Source organism: Suricata suricatta, chromosome 7 (genome assembly GCF_006229205.1).
Source record: "Suricata suricatta isolate VVHF042 chromosome 7, meerkat_22Aug2017_6uvM2_HiC, whole genome shotgun sequence".
Lineage (NCBI taxonomy): Eukaryota > Metazoa > Chordata > Mammalia > Carnivora > Herpestidae > Suricata > Suricata suricatta.
In genome coordinates this window covers 72,052,820-72,072,074 of record NC_043706.1, presented here as the reverse complement: position 1 = coordinate 72,072,074, position 19,255 = coordinate 72,052,820, and the positions used below count along the sequence as shown (strand labels likewise).

General features: G+C 36.2%; 1 protein-coding gene across 6 annotated transcripts in view; it reads left to right on the top strand.

The window, feature by feature from the left end:
- The window catches only part of SNAP91 (synaptosome associated protein 91), a 151,947-nt gene that overhangs the window by 88,819 nt on the left and 43,873 nt on the right, over window positions 1-19,255 (top strand). For all 6 annotated transcript variants that reach the window (XM_029943951.1, XM_029943950.1, XM_029943945.1 and 3 more), the window contains exons 13-16: window positions 328-437; window positions 3,183-3,298; window positions 17,753-17,767; window positions 17,911-18,078. In XM_029943951.1, coding sequence (XP_029799811.1) covers window positions 328-437; window positions 3,183-3,298; window positions 17,753-17,767; window positions 17,911-18,078 — 409 coding nt within the window. The remainder of the gene's footprint in view (window positions 1-327; window positions 438-3,182; window positions 3,299-17,752; window positions 17,768-17,910; window positions 18,079-19,255) is intronic.

The following is a 19,255-nucleotide window of genomic DNA, read 5'->3' as shown; positions in this document are numbered from 1 at the left end:
GACCCTTCCTGGTAATTTTATGTTTAGGAAATATCATTTAGCCTGGATTTTAAATACATGACTAGAAGTCATTGCAATGTTAAGCCATTTATTTTAAACAGAATTTTATATAAAGTACATTTATCTTTTAAAATTTGAAAACTGTTTTGTCTAATATTGATTGCTTATTATAATTCTCAATTTCAAATTTTCTTGAGTTCTTTCCTCCCTCAAGGAGTTACCCAGAAATTGCCATGAATGTCCTAGTTCTGCAGAGTTGAAGTCCTGCTGCTCTGTGTCCTTTAGATTCTCATTTGACTAGAGTGTGTTATGCATCTTCACTTTCAGTCTTCTCCAGCCACAACCGTTACGTCTCCTAATTCTACACCAGCTAAAACGATTGACACATCCCCACCAGTTGATTTATTTGCAACTGCGTCTGCGGCTGTCCCTGTCAGGTTAGTTTGTGAGCATGCAGTGAACTGTTTATTAATATTTTTATTAGGTTTTTGTTTTATGTTTGTGTGCTAAACTGCCATGTCTTCACAAAATGAAATCTAGTCCTAGTAACTTATGATACTTTGGGCTATTTTTAGGTTCACAGAGTAAGTTCTTTGACATTTTAGTCAATTCCCTAGGTCTGGACTCTCAAAGCTTCAGAAAGGCCTAAGCTGTGGAAATCACCTTCTTGCTCACACATTTAGGAAAAGAGGTGGAATAGTGGTACACACACAATAGATGATATGGAAAATGATTTGTGAAATTAAACTCATCTTGTATGAAATTTGAAGGGTGTCTTAATGTGCTTAAAAGAAACAAACAAACCCAAAATGACTTTGCAGTTGTAGGCCACTTAGCTGGTACTTATGAGGAACTCAGAACTGGTGGTAGGAAAAGACCATCAGAATCTTCCTAATCAGCTTTTATAGCATCTAAATGTCCTAACAGTAGTAAAAAAAAAAAAAAAAAAAAAGTGGAGATGACTGTGCAGTGTATTCAAATCTCAGGGCTGCCTCAAATGAAGCCCCAACTCAAAGAGGCTTCCTGAAGTCATAATTTTCAGTCACCTTTGTTTGGTTCTGTTGCCTTGAGAGAATTTATAGCATCTGCCACTTATTATGAATGCCCTATATTTGGAGACCTGAATTTCAAACTGAGCAGCAAACCCACGTTATGTACCCATGTTAACTACGTGTGTTACCGCCTACTTGCTTAGTTCTTCCTTTTATAATCACAAATTTGGTAAAACCAAGTCCTTTTTGTGTCTATACTAAGATAAATTGCTTCTTCTAAAAGCTTTGATTCAGGTCTAAAACATAAATACGTTTCCCTATCCTGGCACTAAGGCCAGTTGTATTTGTGAAGTGGATATCAAAATTGGGCACATTTCAGATATTTTGAAAAAAAAAATGTAGAGGAATCGTTACTTCAAAAGAATATTACTTGGAAGTCTAATATGTGAAAAAGATAAAGATGGAACTGCCATTTATGAGGAGGGGTGGGGCATCTGGGACCCTGGTGGATTGGGACCTGGTCTGGTAACCTCTAGACCAGTGTGTCTCAAACCTGAATGAAACATCTGAGACCATGTTAAAATGAAGATTCTGATATAGCAGGTAAGGGGTGAGCCTAAGATTTTGTACTTCTAACAGTATCTCAGGATGTTGCTAGTTTGAAGGTCACACTTTGAATAGCAAAGCTCTAGGCTCCTCCTTGGAACTTCTACAGATGGAGGGGCTTTGAAAAGCACATCCCCAAACTGAATGAGAATAAAAAATATAGAAGTATTTTAGATGAAGTTTTTTATAGGCAATCTTGATATGTTGTAGTTTAACTTACCAAAAAGGTATGTTAGTGATTATTCATTTTGATATTCTTTGCTTTATAAATTCTTAAGACAAATTTTTCCATATCAGACAATTTAGAAAATAGAGAAAGGGAAGAATTATGCATGATTCTTACTCTGATATTTGGAGTACACTTCATTTTATCATACTCATAACCAGCATTTCCGATGCTACCAATTGGACATTACCATATTTAATAAAACTCCACCTTAATTTGAGACATTTAATTTCTGCTTATAATTTGTTGAGTGGCCCATTGCTTGAAGTTTTGTTTACCTACATTATTGAATCTAAAGTAAGAGTTGGGAAACTATGTCCTATGGATAAAATCTAGCCCACTGTTCATTTTTATAAATAATGTTTTATTGGAACAAAGATACATTTCATTTGTTTACATTTTGTCTGTGTCTTGTTTCATGCTACACTGTCAGAGTGGCATAGTGATAGACCATCAAGCCCAAAACCTAAAATACTTTATTTCTGGTCCTTTTCAAAGTAGCTTGCCAACCCTTGGTATTGAAGAACATGTGCTATACTTTCCAAAATATTATTCTCTTATTGGATTTAAAATAGCCAAAATCTTTGATGCTTTCTACATCTGTTTTTTTTTAATTTATAATAGTTTATTGTCAAATTGGTTTCCATATAACACCCAGTGCTTCTCCCCACAAGTGCCCCCCCCCCTCCATGACCATCACCCCCTTCCCCCTCCCGCTCCCGCTTCAGTCCTTGGTTCCTTTTCAGTATTCAATAGTCTCTCATGATTTGTGTTCCTCTCTCTCCCCAACTCACCCTCTTTCCCCTCCCTATGGTCCTCTGTTAGGTTTCTCTTGTTAGACCTATGAGTGCAAACATATGGTATCTGTCCTGACTTATTTTGCTTAGTCTGACACCCTCGAGGTCCTTCCACTTTGCTACAAATGGCCAGATTTCGTTCTTTCTCATTGCCATGTAATACTCCATTGTATATATACCACATCTTCTTGATCCAATCATCAGCTGATGGACATTCAGGCTCTTCCCATGATTTGGCTATTGTTGACATTGCTGCTATGAACATTGGGGTACATGTGCTCCTATGCATCAGCATTTCTGTCTCTCTTGGGTAAATCCCTAGCAGGGCTATTGCTGGATCATAAGGGAGTTCTATGGATAGTTTTTTGAGGAACCTCCACCCTGTTTCACAGAGCGGCTGCCCCAGTTTACATTCCCACCAACAGTGTAGGAGGGTGCCCGTCTCTCCACACCCTCGCCAGCATCTATATAGATGCTATAGATGCATCCGCTTTATTTAAAAGCATCTTTACATTATAAAACTTTAAAATGTGGTATGTTAAAATTGTATTTTCCTTCCAGCACTTCTAAACCATCTAGTGATCTTCTGGACCTCCAGCCAGACTTTTCTGGAGGAGCGGCAGCAGCCGCAGCACCAGCACCACCACCACCTTCTGGAGGAGCCACTGCATGGGGAGGTGAGTGAAACCAGACAGCCACGTCATTTTTCTATTCAGTTGTTTTTATTCAGGCTGTTATTGTTACACTTACCTTTAGTTATCCAAAATGTTGCTAGGAACTTAGAAAATGCTAACAATGGCATCTATCAATTTAAATTTATATTGAGAGACAGAAAAAGTACCTATAGTACAGTTAAAATGTTCAAGTGGTCATGTAGTTTTTATTTTAAAAGTTGGGAAAAGGCAGTATTTTTCTTTGATACTCTAAAATTCTGATTATTTCGGGGGGCACCTGGTGTCTCAGTTGGTTAAGCATCTGAATCTTGGTTTTGGCTCAGGTCATGATCTCACAGCTTATGGGTTTAAGCCCCATGTTGGGCTCTGCACTGACAGTGTAGAACCTGCCTGGGATTCTCTCTCTCACTGTCTATCTTCCCCTCTCTTGCTCACACTCTCTCACAAATAAGTAAATAAAAATTAAAAATAAAATAAAATTCTTATTATTTTTAATAATTGTTCTCTAGAAATTCAGGCATTAGAGAAATTCCCACAAACAGCACTTTTAATTTGTTCAGGCACAGCCTCCTTCCTGAATTTCTTTATACCCACATTGATTTTAACTCATAGTGGATTTGACTCCAGGCATTTGAAATCTGGGTTAGATTCTTGTTTGTAACAGAAAAGATCCATGCTAAACTAACTGAGAAGAATTACACCTAAGTGTTTGACTCCCATTTTATTCATGGATCTTGGGAAAATTAAACTTTTATATGTATATGATTATAAAGCAAATTAAATAATAATATAAGTTAATTACTGCATAATTCTCAGTGCTACACAGAGTTTGTTTTGACTACCTTGCCCTATTGCATCAAACTATCAAAAAAATTTTTTAATTTTAAAAGTGATTCATACAACTACAGGAACAACACAGATGGAATAACATAAGCAATGTAGTGTAAGAGGAGGTGCCCCATCATAGCTCCCCACACACAGTAAAAGTAATTTGGCAGCCATCCATGAACAAAGTGCCTTTGTGGGAACTTTGGAATCCAGGTAGGAGGTTACAAAACCCCACTGGAGCCTAAGATCAAGGAGATTGTTTTGAGAAGGCAGGCCTATGCCCACATAGGGAGCTCACCACCCTTCATCATGACTACAGACCTGGAAACACCACCATGCTCCTATGGACACATTTACAGTCCTGTTTGGCCTTGGTCCTGCCATCAGCAACATCACCCAAAGGACCTAGGAGGAGCCATGCATGCCTTTGCCTTAGGTAACAGGTCTGCTGATCTGAGTCTCAGCTGTGGATTCTGAAATGGCCTGTGACCCAGTTCCAGCCTGTCTCAGTCATGGTCTGGGAGTAGTCCTGCATGCCCAGGAATCCATCAAGAGACATACCTGTCTGTTCCCCCAGGGGCAGGCCCAGTGACCTTAGTCCAACTTCAGATCCTGAAGTAGTCCTGTTACTTAGCTCCAGACCCCCAGTATTAGTGAGGGAGCATTCCTTCCCACCCAGGGAACCTGTAGGAGACAAGTCCATCTGTGTCCTCAGAGGCAGGCCTGCCAACCTTGGTCCCAACTGTGAATTTTAAAGCACCCCTCTCATGTCCCAACTATGGTCTTGGAATAGATGTGCCCATCCAGGGACCCCATGGGAGCCACACCTATCCATGCACTTTTTAACTAGCCTGCCATCTGTGGACTCAACTGCAGACCCTAAAGTGGATCCTTGTCCCAGTTCCAGCCCTACTGGCCAGGGTCCTGTAGGTCCACCCAGAGATGAGGCAGGAGCTAAACCCATCCAAGCTCCTGGCAAGAGGCTCACCAGCCATGGACATCATAGCATGTCCAGAATGTAGTCACATGGTCCAGCTCCACTCACCTGTGATTCTATTCTGACACTCTAGGCAGTGTTATTAGCCCAGAGCAGGTGAAAGTCTTTCCCTGCCAAAATGAGTCTTTTGAAGAGCTGTTTACTTATTCAAATACACAAACACCAACACAAGACTGTATGGATCATAAAGAATCAGGGAAACAAACATGACACACTGAAGGAAACTAATAACATTCTTAATAACTGACCCTGAAGAAATGGAGATGAATTGCCTGACAGAGAATTAAAAGTAATCATCTTAAAGAAGCTCAGTGAGATGAAAGAGACCACAAATAGACAACAAAACCAATTAAAAAAAAACCCAATACATGAACAAAATGAGAAGTTTAATAAAGAGATAGAGGCCATAAGAAAGAACCAAAGAAAAATCCTGGTACTATAGAATATAATGACAGAACTGAAAAACTCAAAAGGGAGCTTCAACAACAGACTTAATCAGACAGAATAAAGAATCAGCAAACTCAAAGATAATTAGAAGATAGCAGTTAGGGGAACAAAAAAGAAAGAGAATGAAGAAGGCATGTGGGACCTATGGATGCTACCAAGTGAATGAACCCATGCATTGAGGGAGTCCTAGAAGGAAAAGACAGGAAAAGAGGGGCAAAAAGCTTATTTAAGGAAATAATGAATAAAAACTTCCCAAATTATATGGACATGGGTATGGACATTCATATTCATGAAGTTCAAAAGTCCCCAAGCAAGAGCAACCCAAAGAAGACACAGTATAATCAAATTGCCCGATATCAAAGATAAGAAGAAAAATTTGAAAACAGCAAGAGAAAAAAAGCTACTTGTTGTATACAAAAGAACCACGATAAGGCTATCAGTACATTTTTCTGCAGAAACCTTGCATGTCAAGAGTATGCAGGATGATATACTCACAGTGCTGAAAGAAGGGAGAAAAAATTTTAAGCCAAAAGTGCTATACCCAGCAAAGCAACAAGATCAACCCATCGAGATGATATAACAATTGTAAATGTATATACACCAAACATTGGAGTGCCTAAATATATAAGACAAATATTAACAGAACCAAGATGAGAAATAGCCTTATTGTAACAATAGAGGACTTTTTTATGCCACTTTCAACAATGGATAAATAATCCAGGAAGAAAATCAATAAGGAAATAGTAGATTCGATAATACCTTACTCCAAATTGGCTCAACAAACATACAGAACATTCCATCCAACACAGAAGAATATACATTCTTCTCAAGCATATATGGAGCACTTTCCAAGACAGATCATAAGTTAGGACACTTAACAAATCTTAACAAGTTAAAGAAGATAGAAGTCATATCAAGTATCATTTCTGATCTCAGTGGTATGAAACTAGAAATTAGTAACAAGGAAAATTGAAACATTCACAAATATGTGGAGATAAACAACATACTCCTGCCCAACTGTTGGGTCAAAGAAGAAATCAAAGAAATCAGAAAATATCTTGAAACAGATGAAAATGGAAACAGAACATACCAACACATGTGGGATGCTACAAAAGCAATTCTAAGAGGGAGGTATATAGTGTTAAATGCCTACATTACGAAAAAGAAACATCTCAAATAAACCATATAGCTTTATACCTAAAGGAACTAGATAAAGAACAAGCTAATCCCAAAGTAATGGAAGAAAGGAAATAATAAAGATTAGAGCAGAAATAAATGAAATAGAAATTAGGAAGACAATAGAAAAGATCAGTGAAACTAAGAATTGATTTTTTGAATAAACAAAATGACAAATCTTTAACTAGACTAACCAAGAAAAAAAGAGCAAGGATCCAAAAATAAAATAATAGATGAAAGAGGAAACATTATACCTGATATTATAAAAATACAAAGGGCCATAAGAGACTACTATGAATAATTATATGCCATCATATTGAATAACCTAAAAGAAATGGATAAATACCTAGAAACATATAACTGAGACAGAACCAAGAAGAAAATCTGAAAAGATGAACAATGAACAAGGAAATTGAAGCATGAGTCAAAATCTCTCAACAAAGAAAAACTCATGATAGCTTCACAAGTGAATTCTACCATTTCAATAAGAATGAATGCCATTCCTTCTTTAACTCTTCAAAAAAATTGAAAAGGAGGCAACACTTCCAAACTCATTTTTTGAAGCCAGCATTATCCTCAGACCAAAGCCAGATGAGGACCCTTCAAGAAAAGGAAATCATAGGCCAAATAAGCTTGATGAACAAAAACACAAAAATTCTCAAGAAAATACTAGCAAACCAAATTCAACAGCACATTAAAAGGATCATGCACCATGATTAAGTGGGATTTATCCTAGAATGCAAGGATGGTTCACTATATGAAAATCAGTATAAACATGATACATGGCATTACAGAATAAAGGATAAAAATCATGTGATCTCAGTAGATGCAGAAAAAGCATCTAACAAAATTCAATATCCTTTCATGATAAAAACTCTTAACAAATTATATGTAGAAGGAATGCATCTTAACATTATAAAGACCATATATCATGACCGACAGCTAACATCATACTTAGTGGTGGAAAGCTGAAACCTTTTTCTCTTAAGATTAGGGACAAGACAAAGATGCCCACTCTCCACTTCTATTCAGTGTAGTGCTAGAAGTCTTAGCCAGAGCAATCAGGCAAGAAAAAGAAATAAAAGGCATCCAAATAGGAAAGGAAGAAGCAAAATTGTCTCTGCAGATGACAGTCTTGAATGTAGAAAACCCTACAGACTCCACCAAAAAACTGTTATACTAAAAAATGAATTCAGTAAAGTTGCAGGATACACAAGCAACATACAAAAATCAGTTGCATTTCTATATACTAACAATAAATTATCTGAAGAAATAAAGAGAACAGTCCCATTTACAGTAGCATCAGAGGAATGAAATCCTTAGGAATAAATTTTCATCACGGACATGAAAGATCTGTACACTGAACTGTTGTGAATGTAGATCACCGAAATGGAAGAAAACACAAATAAATGGAAAGACATTCTGCATTCAGGAATTAGAAGAATTAATACTGTTAAGATGTCCATAGTACCTTTTTTTAACTCCTTCCAAGTTTTTATTTAAATTCAGTTAGTTAATATATAGTGTAGTATTGGTTTCAGGAGTAGAATTTAGTGATTCATCGCTTACATACAAGACCCAGTGCTTATCACAAGTGCCCTCTCTAATGCCCATCACTCATTTAACCCATCCTTCCACCCACGTCCTCTCCAACAACCTTCAGTTTGTTCTCTGTTGTTAAGAGTCCATTATGGTTTGCCTCTCTCTCTCTTTTTATCTAATTTTATTTTTCTTTTTTCCCCCCTATGTTCCTCTGTTTTGTTTCTTAAATTTCTTTTCTTAAATGAGTGAAATCATATGGTATTTGTCTTTCTCTGACTTCTTTCATTTTGCATAATACACTCTAGCTCCATCCACATTGTTGAAAATGGAAAAATTTCATTTTTGGTAGCTGATTAATATTCCACTTTATACACACACATGCACGCACGCACGTGCACACACCCCACATCTTCTTTATCCACTCATCAGTTGATGGACATTTGGATTTTTTCCATAATTGGCTATTGTTGATAATGCTGCTATAAACATTGGGGGGGGTGCCCTTTGAATCAGCATTTTTATATCCTTTAGGTAAATACCTAGTAGTGGCAATTGCTGGGTCATAGGGTAGTTCTATTTTTAACTTTTTGAGGAACCTCCATAATATTTTCTAGAGTAGCTGTATTCCCACCAACAGTGTAAGAGGATTCCCCATTCTCTACATCCTCACCAATATCTGTTGTTTCCTGGTTAATTCTGACAGGTGTGAAGTGGTATCTGAGTGTGATTTTGATTTGAATTTCCCTGATAATGACTTATGTTGAGCATTTTTTTCATGTGTGTTAGACATTTGTATGTCATCTTTGTAGAAATGTCTGTTAATGTCTTCTGAACTGGGTTATTTATTTTTGGGTGTTGAGTTTGATAAGTTCTTTATAAATTTTAGATACTAGCCCTTTATCAGGTACATTATTTGTAAATATCTTCTCCCAGACCGTAGGTTGCCTTTTAGTTTTGTTGATTGTTTCCTTTGCTGTGCAGAAGCTTTTTATCTTGATGAAGTCCCAACAATTTATTTTTGCTTTTATTTCCCTTAACTCCAGAGACAAGTCTAGTAAGAAATTGCTATGGCCAAGGTCAGAGAGGTTGCTACCTGTGTTCTCCTCTAGGATTTTGATGGTTTCCTAGCTCACATTTAGGTCTTTCATCTATTTTGATTTTTTTTGTGTGTGTATAGTATAAGAAAGTGGTTCAGTTTCAGTCTTCTGCATGTTGCTATACAGTTTTCTCAACACCATTTTTTCAAGAGACTATTTTCCATTGGATATTCTTTCTGCTTTGTCAAAGATTAGTTGGCCATACATTTGTGGGTCCATTTCTGTGTTCTCTATTCTTTCCCATTGATCTAAGTGTCTGTTTTTGTGCCAGTTCCATACTGTCTTGATGACTACAGCTTTGTAATACAACTTGAAGTCCAGAATTGTAATACCTCCCACTTTACTTTTCTTTTTCAAATTACTTAGGCTATTAAGGGTCTTTTCTGGTTCATACAAATTTTAGAATTGTTTGTTCTAGCTCTTTGAAAACTGCTGGTGTTATTTTGATAGAGGTTGCATTGAACATATAGATTTCTTTGAGTAGTATAGTATTTAGCAAATAACGATATTTGCTCTTCCAATCCATGAGCATAGAATGTTTTTCCATTTCTTTGTGCCTTCCTCAATATCTCTCAAGTGTTCTATAGTTTTCAGAGTACAAATCTTTAACCTCTTTGATTAGATTTGTTCCTAGGTATCTTACGGTTTTTGATGCAAAAATGTCCAATTACTTAAACTGATCTATATATGTAGTACAATCCCTAGAAAAACTGCAATGACATTTTCCCATAAATATAAAATAATCCTGTTGTTTGGACAGACCACAAAAGACCCCAAGAAGCCAAAGCAGGGTTGAAAAGAAGAACAAAACTGAATGCATCAAACTTCCTGATTTCAAACTATAGTACAAAGCCATAGTAATCAAAATACTGTCGTGCTGTTATAAAAATAGCTACCTCAACCAACAGAACAGAACAGAGATCCTAGAAATAAATTCACACATATATAGTCAATTAACTTTTGACAGGAATACACAACAGGGAAAGAATAGTCTCTTTAATAACTAGTGTTGGGAAAACTGAATATCCACATGCAAAAGAATAAAGTTGGAACTTTATTTTATACTGTACACAAAAATTAACTCAAATATATTAGCAACTTAAATATAAGACCTGAAACTATAAAAGCTCCCACAGGAAAACAGAAAAATCTTTTCAACATTGGTCTTAGCAATTTTTTTTTGCATATGACACTAAAACATAAGCAACAAAAGCAAACATAGCAAGTAGGACTGTGTCAAACTAAAATACTTCTGCACAACAAAAGAAACAATCAGTAAAATGAAAATGCAACTTCCAGAATGGGAGAAAAAAATTGTATCTAATAAGGAGTTAATATCCAAAATATGTAAGGACTCAATTCAATAGCAAAAAAACAAATAACATGATGAAAAATGGGGAAAGTTCCTGAATAGACATTTGTCCAAAGAAAACATGCAGGTGATTAATAGATTAATGGAAAGGTGTTCATTATCACTAATCATCAGGGAAATGCAAATCAAAAGCACAATATCATATCACCTCACACTACTGGAATGGCTATACCCAAAAGCTAAGAGATAACAAGTAATGATCAGGGTATGGAAAAAGGGGGACCTATACACTGTTGGTGGGAGTATAAATTTGTATAACTATTATGGAAAACAGAGCTTTCTCAAAAAATTTAAAAATAGGACTACCATATGATTTACTAATTTCACTTCCGGATGGATACACATACACACACACACACACATATCAAAGAGGTATCTACTCTCCCATATTCATTGCAGCAATATAAACAATAGCCAAAATATAGAAATAACCTACAAATCTGTCAGTGGACAAATAGAGAAGGAAAATGTGTTTTATATATAAGTAAATATAACTATAACTACAAATATAAGTATATATATTCAGTGGAATATTATTCCACCCTAAAAGCGAAGGAAATCTTCCACTTTACAAAATCATGGAGAAACATGGAAGACATATGCTAAGTGAATAAGCCAGACACAGAAAGACAAATATGTATGATTTTAGTCGTTATGTGAAATCTAAAAATGTCAAATCTCAGAAACATAGACTAGAATGATGGCTACCAGAGGGAAGAGAGTAATGCACAGGATGGAGAGACATTAAGCAGAGGGTACAAATGGTCAGTTGTAAGATGAGTTCTGGAGATCTAATCCTCAGCTGGTGACTATACTTAATAATACTGTTATATACTTGAAATTTGCTACGAGAGTAAATCTTAAATATTCTTACCACAAAAATAACGGTTGTAACTAGGGGTCATGAATGTGTTATGTTAATTGTAGTAATCATTTCACAGAGTATATCAAATCATCCCGTTGTACATCTTAAATATATACACCTCAAAAAAAGCTGGGGGAGGGGAAAGAAACAGCACAGGGGAAAGACAGTAACATGCCAATGAGGAAACCAGTAAAATGATTAGATAGTTCAGAGGACATTTCAATAAACTTGGTGTTTATTGACATTTGAAGTGTTAGAATAAGTTGACTAGGTTAGATACAAAACTAGTTAATGCCCAGGAGGGCAATAAAAGATCGTATCTTGAGGTTATCTTCTTCTCCCAGACAGAATATAGAAATCACTAATCAACAAGATCTGTAACTTTTAATATATCATTTTGGAATCAGAAGCCTTAATTAACGTTTTACTTATAAAGTCAAATAAAGTTCTCTAGATAATTAAATAATCCTTGGGTGAGCTTACTAAACAATATGTTAGTATGACATCAGAATACATGCTATAACCTCTTGATTGTATTTCCAAGTTGTTTTGGCAACAGAATAAACAGATAACCAATTCTGCAATAAAGTTGCTAATTATAAATATGAGCATTTTAAATATTGGTGCTTTCCCACTGAAAACATTTAAACCTTCTGTGTTGAAATGTTCAACTCTTTCATTTTTGTTTTTTGTTAATGTTTATTTATTATTGAGAGAGAGAGAGAGAGAGAGAGAGAGAGAGAGAGAGAGAGTGCGTGAGCATGAGGGGCAGGACAGGCAGAGAGAGAGAGAGACACAGCCTCTGAAGCAGGCTCCAGGATGTCAGCAGAGAGCCCAATGTGGGGCTTGAGACCACGAACTGTGAGATCGTGACCCGAGCCACCCACGCACCCCTGAAATATTCAACTCTTAAGCTTGCAGCTGTCAATTTTTTTAAAATAAAATTGCTCTTTCAACTTCACCTTAACTTCATTAATTTCAGTTGGTAAAAGGAAAATACTGCTGCTGAGATTTTATATAAGGGCATTCTTCTGGTTCTCATGCTTTCATTCTGAGCTTCAAGTTTCAGAAATGTTTATTTCAGTTTAGTGATAATTTATTTTCATTACCACAGTATCTAATACAATTGTGTTTTCTAGTTCATTTAAGAATGCTTTAAATCCATATCCTTTAATCAGACTTTTTAATAAAATTATATAAATGACTTTTAGAGAGTTTTTATAATTTAAAACTTAGTGTTAATTACAATTTGTGGAGTTATGCAAATATTTTTCAGTTTTATATGAATATAATCACCCTTTCAGTATATATTCACACTGTTAATTTATGGAACTTATCAAACATTTAGTGACTTAGAACTTTAATGAATAAATAGTGAAACTGTAAACTGTCTCCTTTCACTTTATTCTTTGGCATGAAATTAAAGAGACATTCTTCTCCTTTTCTTTCTTTCTCTCTTTCTTTCTTCTTTCTCTCTTTCTTTCATTTAAATTTTGCACCAAAAGAATGCCAAGTAAAAAGTAAAAGCTATATAAAATCTTTTAAAATTGCACTGAAACAGTTTTATTCATTTCTGTCTTCAAGCACTTTTTACTAAGACACACAATACTGTAAGAAATAGGTTATAGTAACCAATTTTATGAGAATACATTTCAGCCTTTACTTCTTAGAAATAAGTGACCATTGAGGACTGAAGCCATAAGATAGCAGTGGATATAGAAGAAAGCAGAATAGAAGACATAGAAGAAAGCAGTGTGATTTGAGTCAGGGCTGTTCAGTAGGGACATGCAATTTGTGCCTTGCCCCAAAGCAGAAAGAGCGGGGCTAAGATCTAGCCCACTGTCTGCTATTCAAGCTGTAACCCTTTTCATCCTTGAAAAGAAGGTGCTTTTCTTTTCCTAATCTGCTGGTGCAGATGGAGCACTTTTTTATATAGTACAAAGCGCCCTTCAGGCTAATAGAACCTTGGCTCAGTCCCTGATGGTCACTTTTTGAAAATTAGACATCATTAGTCTTCTGTCTCAAGAAAATCTCTACAACTGCAGTGTTTCATAGCAGTAGAAAAATCAGCTAGAGAGAAAAATACTAATAAATTCTCCAATTCCCAAGCAGAAGAATAAGAATTGTAAGTCTTATGAAATTGAAGTAAACCTATGTAATATGAAATGGAGTAGTATAAGTCACCTTCAGTTTGCATTTATCCTATAGATATGCAGTGGTCATTGAACATAATGCTAAATTGTAACAAATATATTTTGACTCATTTGGCTAAGCAAAAATAAAGTGAGTCACTTTCTCAATCTTGTTTGATAAAATGAGGTCACTTTTCTTATTAAAGCAATTTTAATTTTGTGTAACCAGACAGTAAAATATAAACTCTAAAACTCCTTTAGACTTATTTGGATATTTTTATCTGACCATAATGCTAATAAGAGAATGCACTTTCCAGCAACCATGGCCACTTCAGATGTTTAAGAATTTCTCTTGGAGGTTATAAGTACTGATAAATATTGTCATTTTAAGGGACATATTGTAAATGAGAGTATATTTTCTGTTGGTGTAAGGGACAACCAAATTTTAACAAATTCATATTTTAATAAACCTAAGTTAAATAATGCATACAAGATTTGCAACTGCAGGCTGATATGAACCTATTAGACTAAAAGAAGATAGATCATTTTTTTAAATCCTTGCCTTTGGCCCCATAATGAGAAGAGTGTTTTCCTCTTCATAATAAATTCATCTCTCAGCACAAACAAGTGAGTAAGTATGTTGTATTTCTGTGTGTCTTAGAAGTGGGAAACAGATCATTACTTATTATAAATGCTTGGAGTGAAATTTCTACTTTTTGAGAAATCTAGAATTACTGCTAGGGTTTTATTAGAATTAAGAGACCTAATAGAAATTAATTACCAATGTGCATTTGAAGGCTCATCATTATTATGCAATAATATGACTTTAATAGTTTTCATGGGGAATATTAGTCCATAGTACAAGCAATTTTGGTGACCTATATTACCATCTACTTGTTAATTAAATCTGGGGGGCATATCTATGGACTGTTTTGGAAACATGCATTGTATACACACACACACACACACACACAAAGATTTATAGAAGCTTTGAAATTCATACTTCTGTAATGAAAATTACAATTTGACTTAAATATTAGCTATTGTTATTGTTATCATTAGTAAGCATTTGATATACTCCAGGCATGGGTGAGCACTTAAATATATTAACACATTTGATCTTTATAATAACCTAAGAAATTCAGCTGCATGTCACTGTAAAGTATATATCTCCCTGTTAATGTAGGTATAGTTCTGTCCTCAATTACAGTGAATATTTTCTAGTAATTTACTTAGTGCAAAAAAATCTGTCTGATTATGTAGTACTTGCAGTGAATTGAACTCTGCTGCTGTGGGTGTTGGGGTGAGGGTTTGTGTAGTTTAATCCTTTATAAGAAGTGGTAACTTTGAGAATAAGAACTATTCCCATCATCCTACAGGAGGGCTTTCTTTTATAGTAGGGAAGATTTTTGCATAAAGCAAGAAGTCAGTAACATAAAGTATGTTTCATCCAGGAAATTCAGACCTTAGAGACTAAAACCTGTGGCAAAAGTTTTCAGCATCAGTAATGCCCCAGTACATTAATCATCATACATTTTCCTAGGAAATTTTACTTTCCATCTTTCATCATATTGCAAGAAGTCTTATAGCCCTCCATCTGAAAAAAATACTAGTCAAAAGCAAGGAACTAGTATTTTAATCTTTTATATGTTTTTTTAAGTTTTTTTTCTTTTTGAGGGAGAGAGAGCAAGAGAGAGCAAATGCATGCACACAAGCAGGGGAGAGGGCAGAGAGAGAGAATCCCAAGCAGGCTCCACACCCCTCAGTGAGGAGCCCAACGTGGGGCTTGAACCCACAAACTGTGAGATCATGGCTTGAGCTGAAATCAAGAGTAGGACATTTAACCAACTGAGCTATCCAGGAGCCCCTTAATCTTTTATACTTTAAAAAAGTATTTCTATTTCTCTCCTTCTAGTACATATATTCTTCTTTCTCACTTACCAAATGTACAAAATAAATTGTCATAGACAATTGCATGTCTAGAAATTTAAATCACATGGCTCTTAGTCCTTCTACACATGGCATCTTGAAACAGCCATTGATAAAGCAAGGCTAGGGAGAGTGCCACCAATGCCAGGAGAATAGAGAAACAAGTCTTTCTGGCTTCTGATGACCCACTTTGGTCTTCAGTTTGTATTTTAGGATATATGACTATTGAGTAACAGTTGTGTTGGGCCTGATACTGTTGGTTTAAGGAATTTTTGGAAGGACTTTCTGTTTCTCAGGATTTGCAACCTGATCACCTAACAGCCCCAAATCAGCATAGCTCCTTTTTGCTTGGTATTCATTATGCATACATTTTAAAATTAAAAACTTTGTCTAATGTAATGTACCCTGTGTGCTATCATTTTCTAATGTTATGAAATGTATAGGATTTGGTTAGGTAGAGCCTTGATTACCCTAGTGTATCTGTAGAGTGCTTTATCTAATATTTATTGGGCTTGAAATCACATAGTTAAATGAATAGATCATTTTTGGGGAAAAAAATTTAATGTTTATTTTTGAGAGACAGAGCACAAGTTATGGGGGTGGGCCGGGCAGAGAGGGAAGAAGACAGAATCTGAAGCCGGCTTCAGGCTCTGGACTGTTGACACAGAACCCGATGTGGAGCTCGAACCCACTGGCCGTGAGATCATGACCTGACCCGAAGTCAGGCACATAACCAACTGAGCCACCCAGCCACCCTGCATGAATGTGATCATTTTTAATATCAAATTTATGTTTCTCAGGTTTTTAAAATGTCATCTAGAACATTTAGTTTATTGACTTCTTATAATGTTTTTAGGTCTCTTTAAAAAAAGTAGCTCACTAATAAGTTCTGGTAAAATTTTTTCATGATTAAAATAAATTTCCAGTAGAATTCAAATATGAGCCCTTAAGTATATCCCATGACTGGGAGTATGAACATACCACTGGACACTCCAAATGTTTAACCTAAAGTCATAGTATAGTTAATAATTACCCCTCCCAGGCTTTCTATTTAGGATGCCAACAACTGTAATCTCACTTTTTTGAACACTAAGAAACTATGTACCTCTGAAAGGAGTGCAGAACTCAGAATGGCTAAAAAGTTTTAATGCTACACAATCTTTCATATTCATCTTAAAAATAATTCTTGGGGAACCTTTGTGGCTCAGTTAAGCGTCTGACTCTTCATTTCCACCCAGTTCATGATCTCATTATCTTGAGATCAGTCCCCATGTCAGGCTCTGCACTGATGTGTGTGGAACCTGCTTGGAATTCTCTCTCTCCCTGCCCCTTCTCCATTCAGGTGTGTATACGCATTCTCTCTCTGAGAAAAAAATATTTAAAAAATTATAATTCTCATATGTTGTCACATAAAGTCTGTGAATGGAAAGATTATATTTTGAATTGAAGAATTGAAAAACAGCTGAGAATGTGAAATGTAGGAAGAAAAAATCTTCTAGTTTTGGGTGTGTGTTTTTTTCTTCCTAACCCCTAAGCATGCATTCAGTTCTTTGACTGTGTGTGGTATGTTCTGCAGTCAGACTATAGCTATCATTAAGCCTCTGTTTATTCTGTGGTATTCTGAACTGAAGTGACACATCAGATACGGAGGATTAATAAAGTTTGATTAACTACAGTTTCTTCAGAATTGATATTTATACTATATATAGTGAAATCAAACAAAGCAGATGAAATGATAAATCTGATAATAAATTGAGTTTATCAAGTTGTTTAGTGCTGACTTCAGGTAAGTCTCTTGACCTTGCTTGCACTCTGCGTTCCCACCTATAAAATCAGAAGACTGGTCTTGAGGATCCCTATAGTCTGCTCCTGCTCAAACATTCCATGGTAATAAAAGATAATACATTATTTTTTAATTACAAATGGTCCCCAAAAAAAAAATGGTCCCAAAAGGCACATAAAGCTAAAATGTCTTCAATTAGTCCCTCGCCCTGCTCGGACGTTGGTGCGGTTGCATGTTTCAGCTTTCTTTCTTATTTCTTCATACGCTGACACATAATGGACATCGATAGACCTTTTGGGAGAGGGTGAGTAAAGCTTTATTTTAAACTTCTGTTTTAAGAGACTTCTGTCTCTTCATCACTGTCCTTAATTTGATGATTTGGAGCCTGGTACATCTTTTGTCCTTTCCTCTTCTTCCCTGGTGTTCTTTGTCTGTGGCACAACACAGATTCTCTGGCTGCAATTTCCTCTGTTCCCTCTGAAGCACAAATTTCAGACCCATTTGCACCAGAGCCTGCCCCTCCTACTACAACCGCTGAAATTGCAACTGCTTCAGCCTCTGCCTCAACTACTACGACTGTCACCGCTGTCACTGCTGATGTGGACCTCTTTGGAGGTTAGTCACATCCTGTGTTATCCTTTTCCTTCTAGGTTTGCGAGTTGCCTTAGAGTTGAGGTGCATAAAAATGTTTATGTGATAGGACAGCATGTCAAAATGTTTACTTTTTAAGTGTTTCTTCATATATATTTATCAGCATTAACTTTATCAACTTTATTTTCACCTAATTTCAGTAGGTTAAGAGCAAAGGTTACAATGCTTTAGGGCCATGTGATTTTTCCATTTTTTAAAAGTTAGGATTTAAATTGCTGTTAGGACCCGTGTCCCAAATATGTTCCTGCCCTGCAGCATCTATGTATGAGTGGTGCCAGACCTCTCTGTAATATTTAGGTTTGGCTTTTGACCACATACAAACTAGCTGAGGGAATAATACTTGGAGAGTATGAAAGGGGAAGTTCTGGCTTAAGTTATTTTTTAAGATGTAGGACAAAAAGACATCTAAGAGTAGTTCAGATTTGGAGGCCTCTGAAGAAAGTTTGGGGATATGCCCATTTTGTAACTGTAAGCTTATTCTATACAGGCAAAGAGTTGGAGCCTCTTTGGCCTTGGAACTTTGAGAGATCATTGGATATAACACTCACATGCTGATTGAAAACAGGTTTAGGTCAGACTTTGAAATGATCAACTGAAAATATACTCCATGTGCAAATGTAAATTCTGATTTACAACTGTGAGCTTGCATCAGGGACCCAGCCTAATATGGCATAAGATGCCTGGACCTGACCAACTGACTGAAGCCAGTGTGTTTACATATTCCCATCTGAGCAGTGCTAATGTCCACACCTGGAGAAGTGCTCATATCAAATACATGCATCTAATAGTGTTATAGTCATCATAGGTTTGTGCTTCTTCATTACCATATAACATCTTTCCTGGTGCATTTTGAGAATATGGTAAAGAAATTGGAGGAGGCGAATGGTGGGGACAGCAGGAGCGATTTGACAGGCTCTCGTGGAGCTAATATATTCCTCTGGGAAACAGACACACTGCCACATCCCACTGTGCCACCTGCCATCCCGCAGTCCCTGAGATTTGCCAGACAGGAATGCTCAGCTGGACACAGCATGGTTGCCATTGTTTCACACAAGGAAGCTTTGCTGCACTGCCCTTCATTCCTATTATAGAAGAAAACTTTTCTAAAAAGGGGGGGAAGGGGATTTGCAAGCTCTTGGAT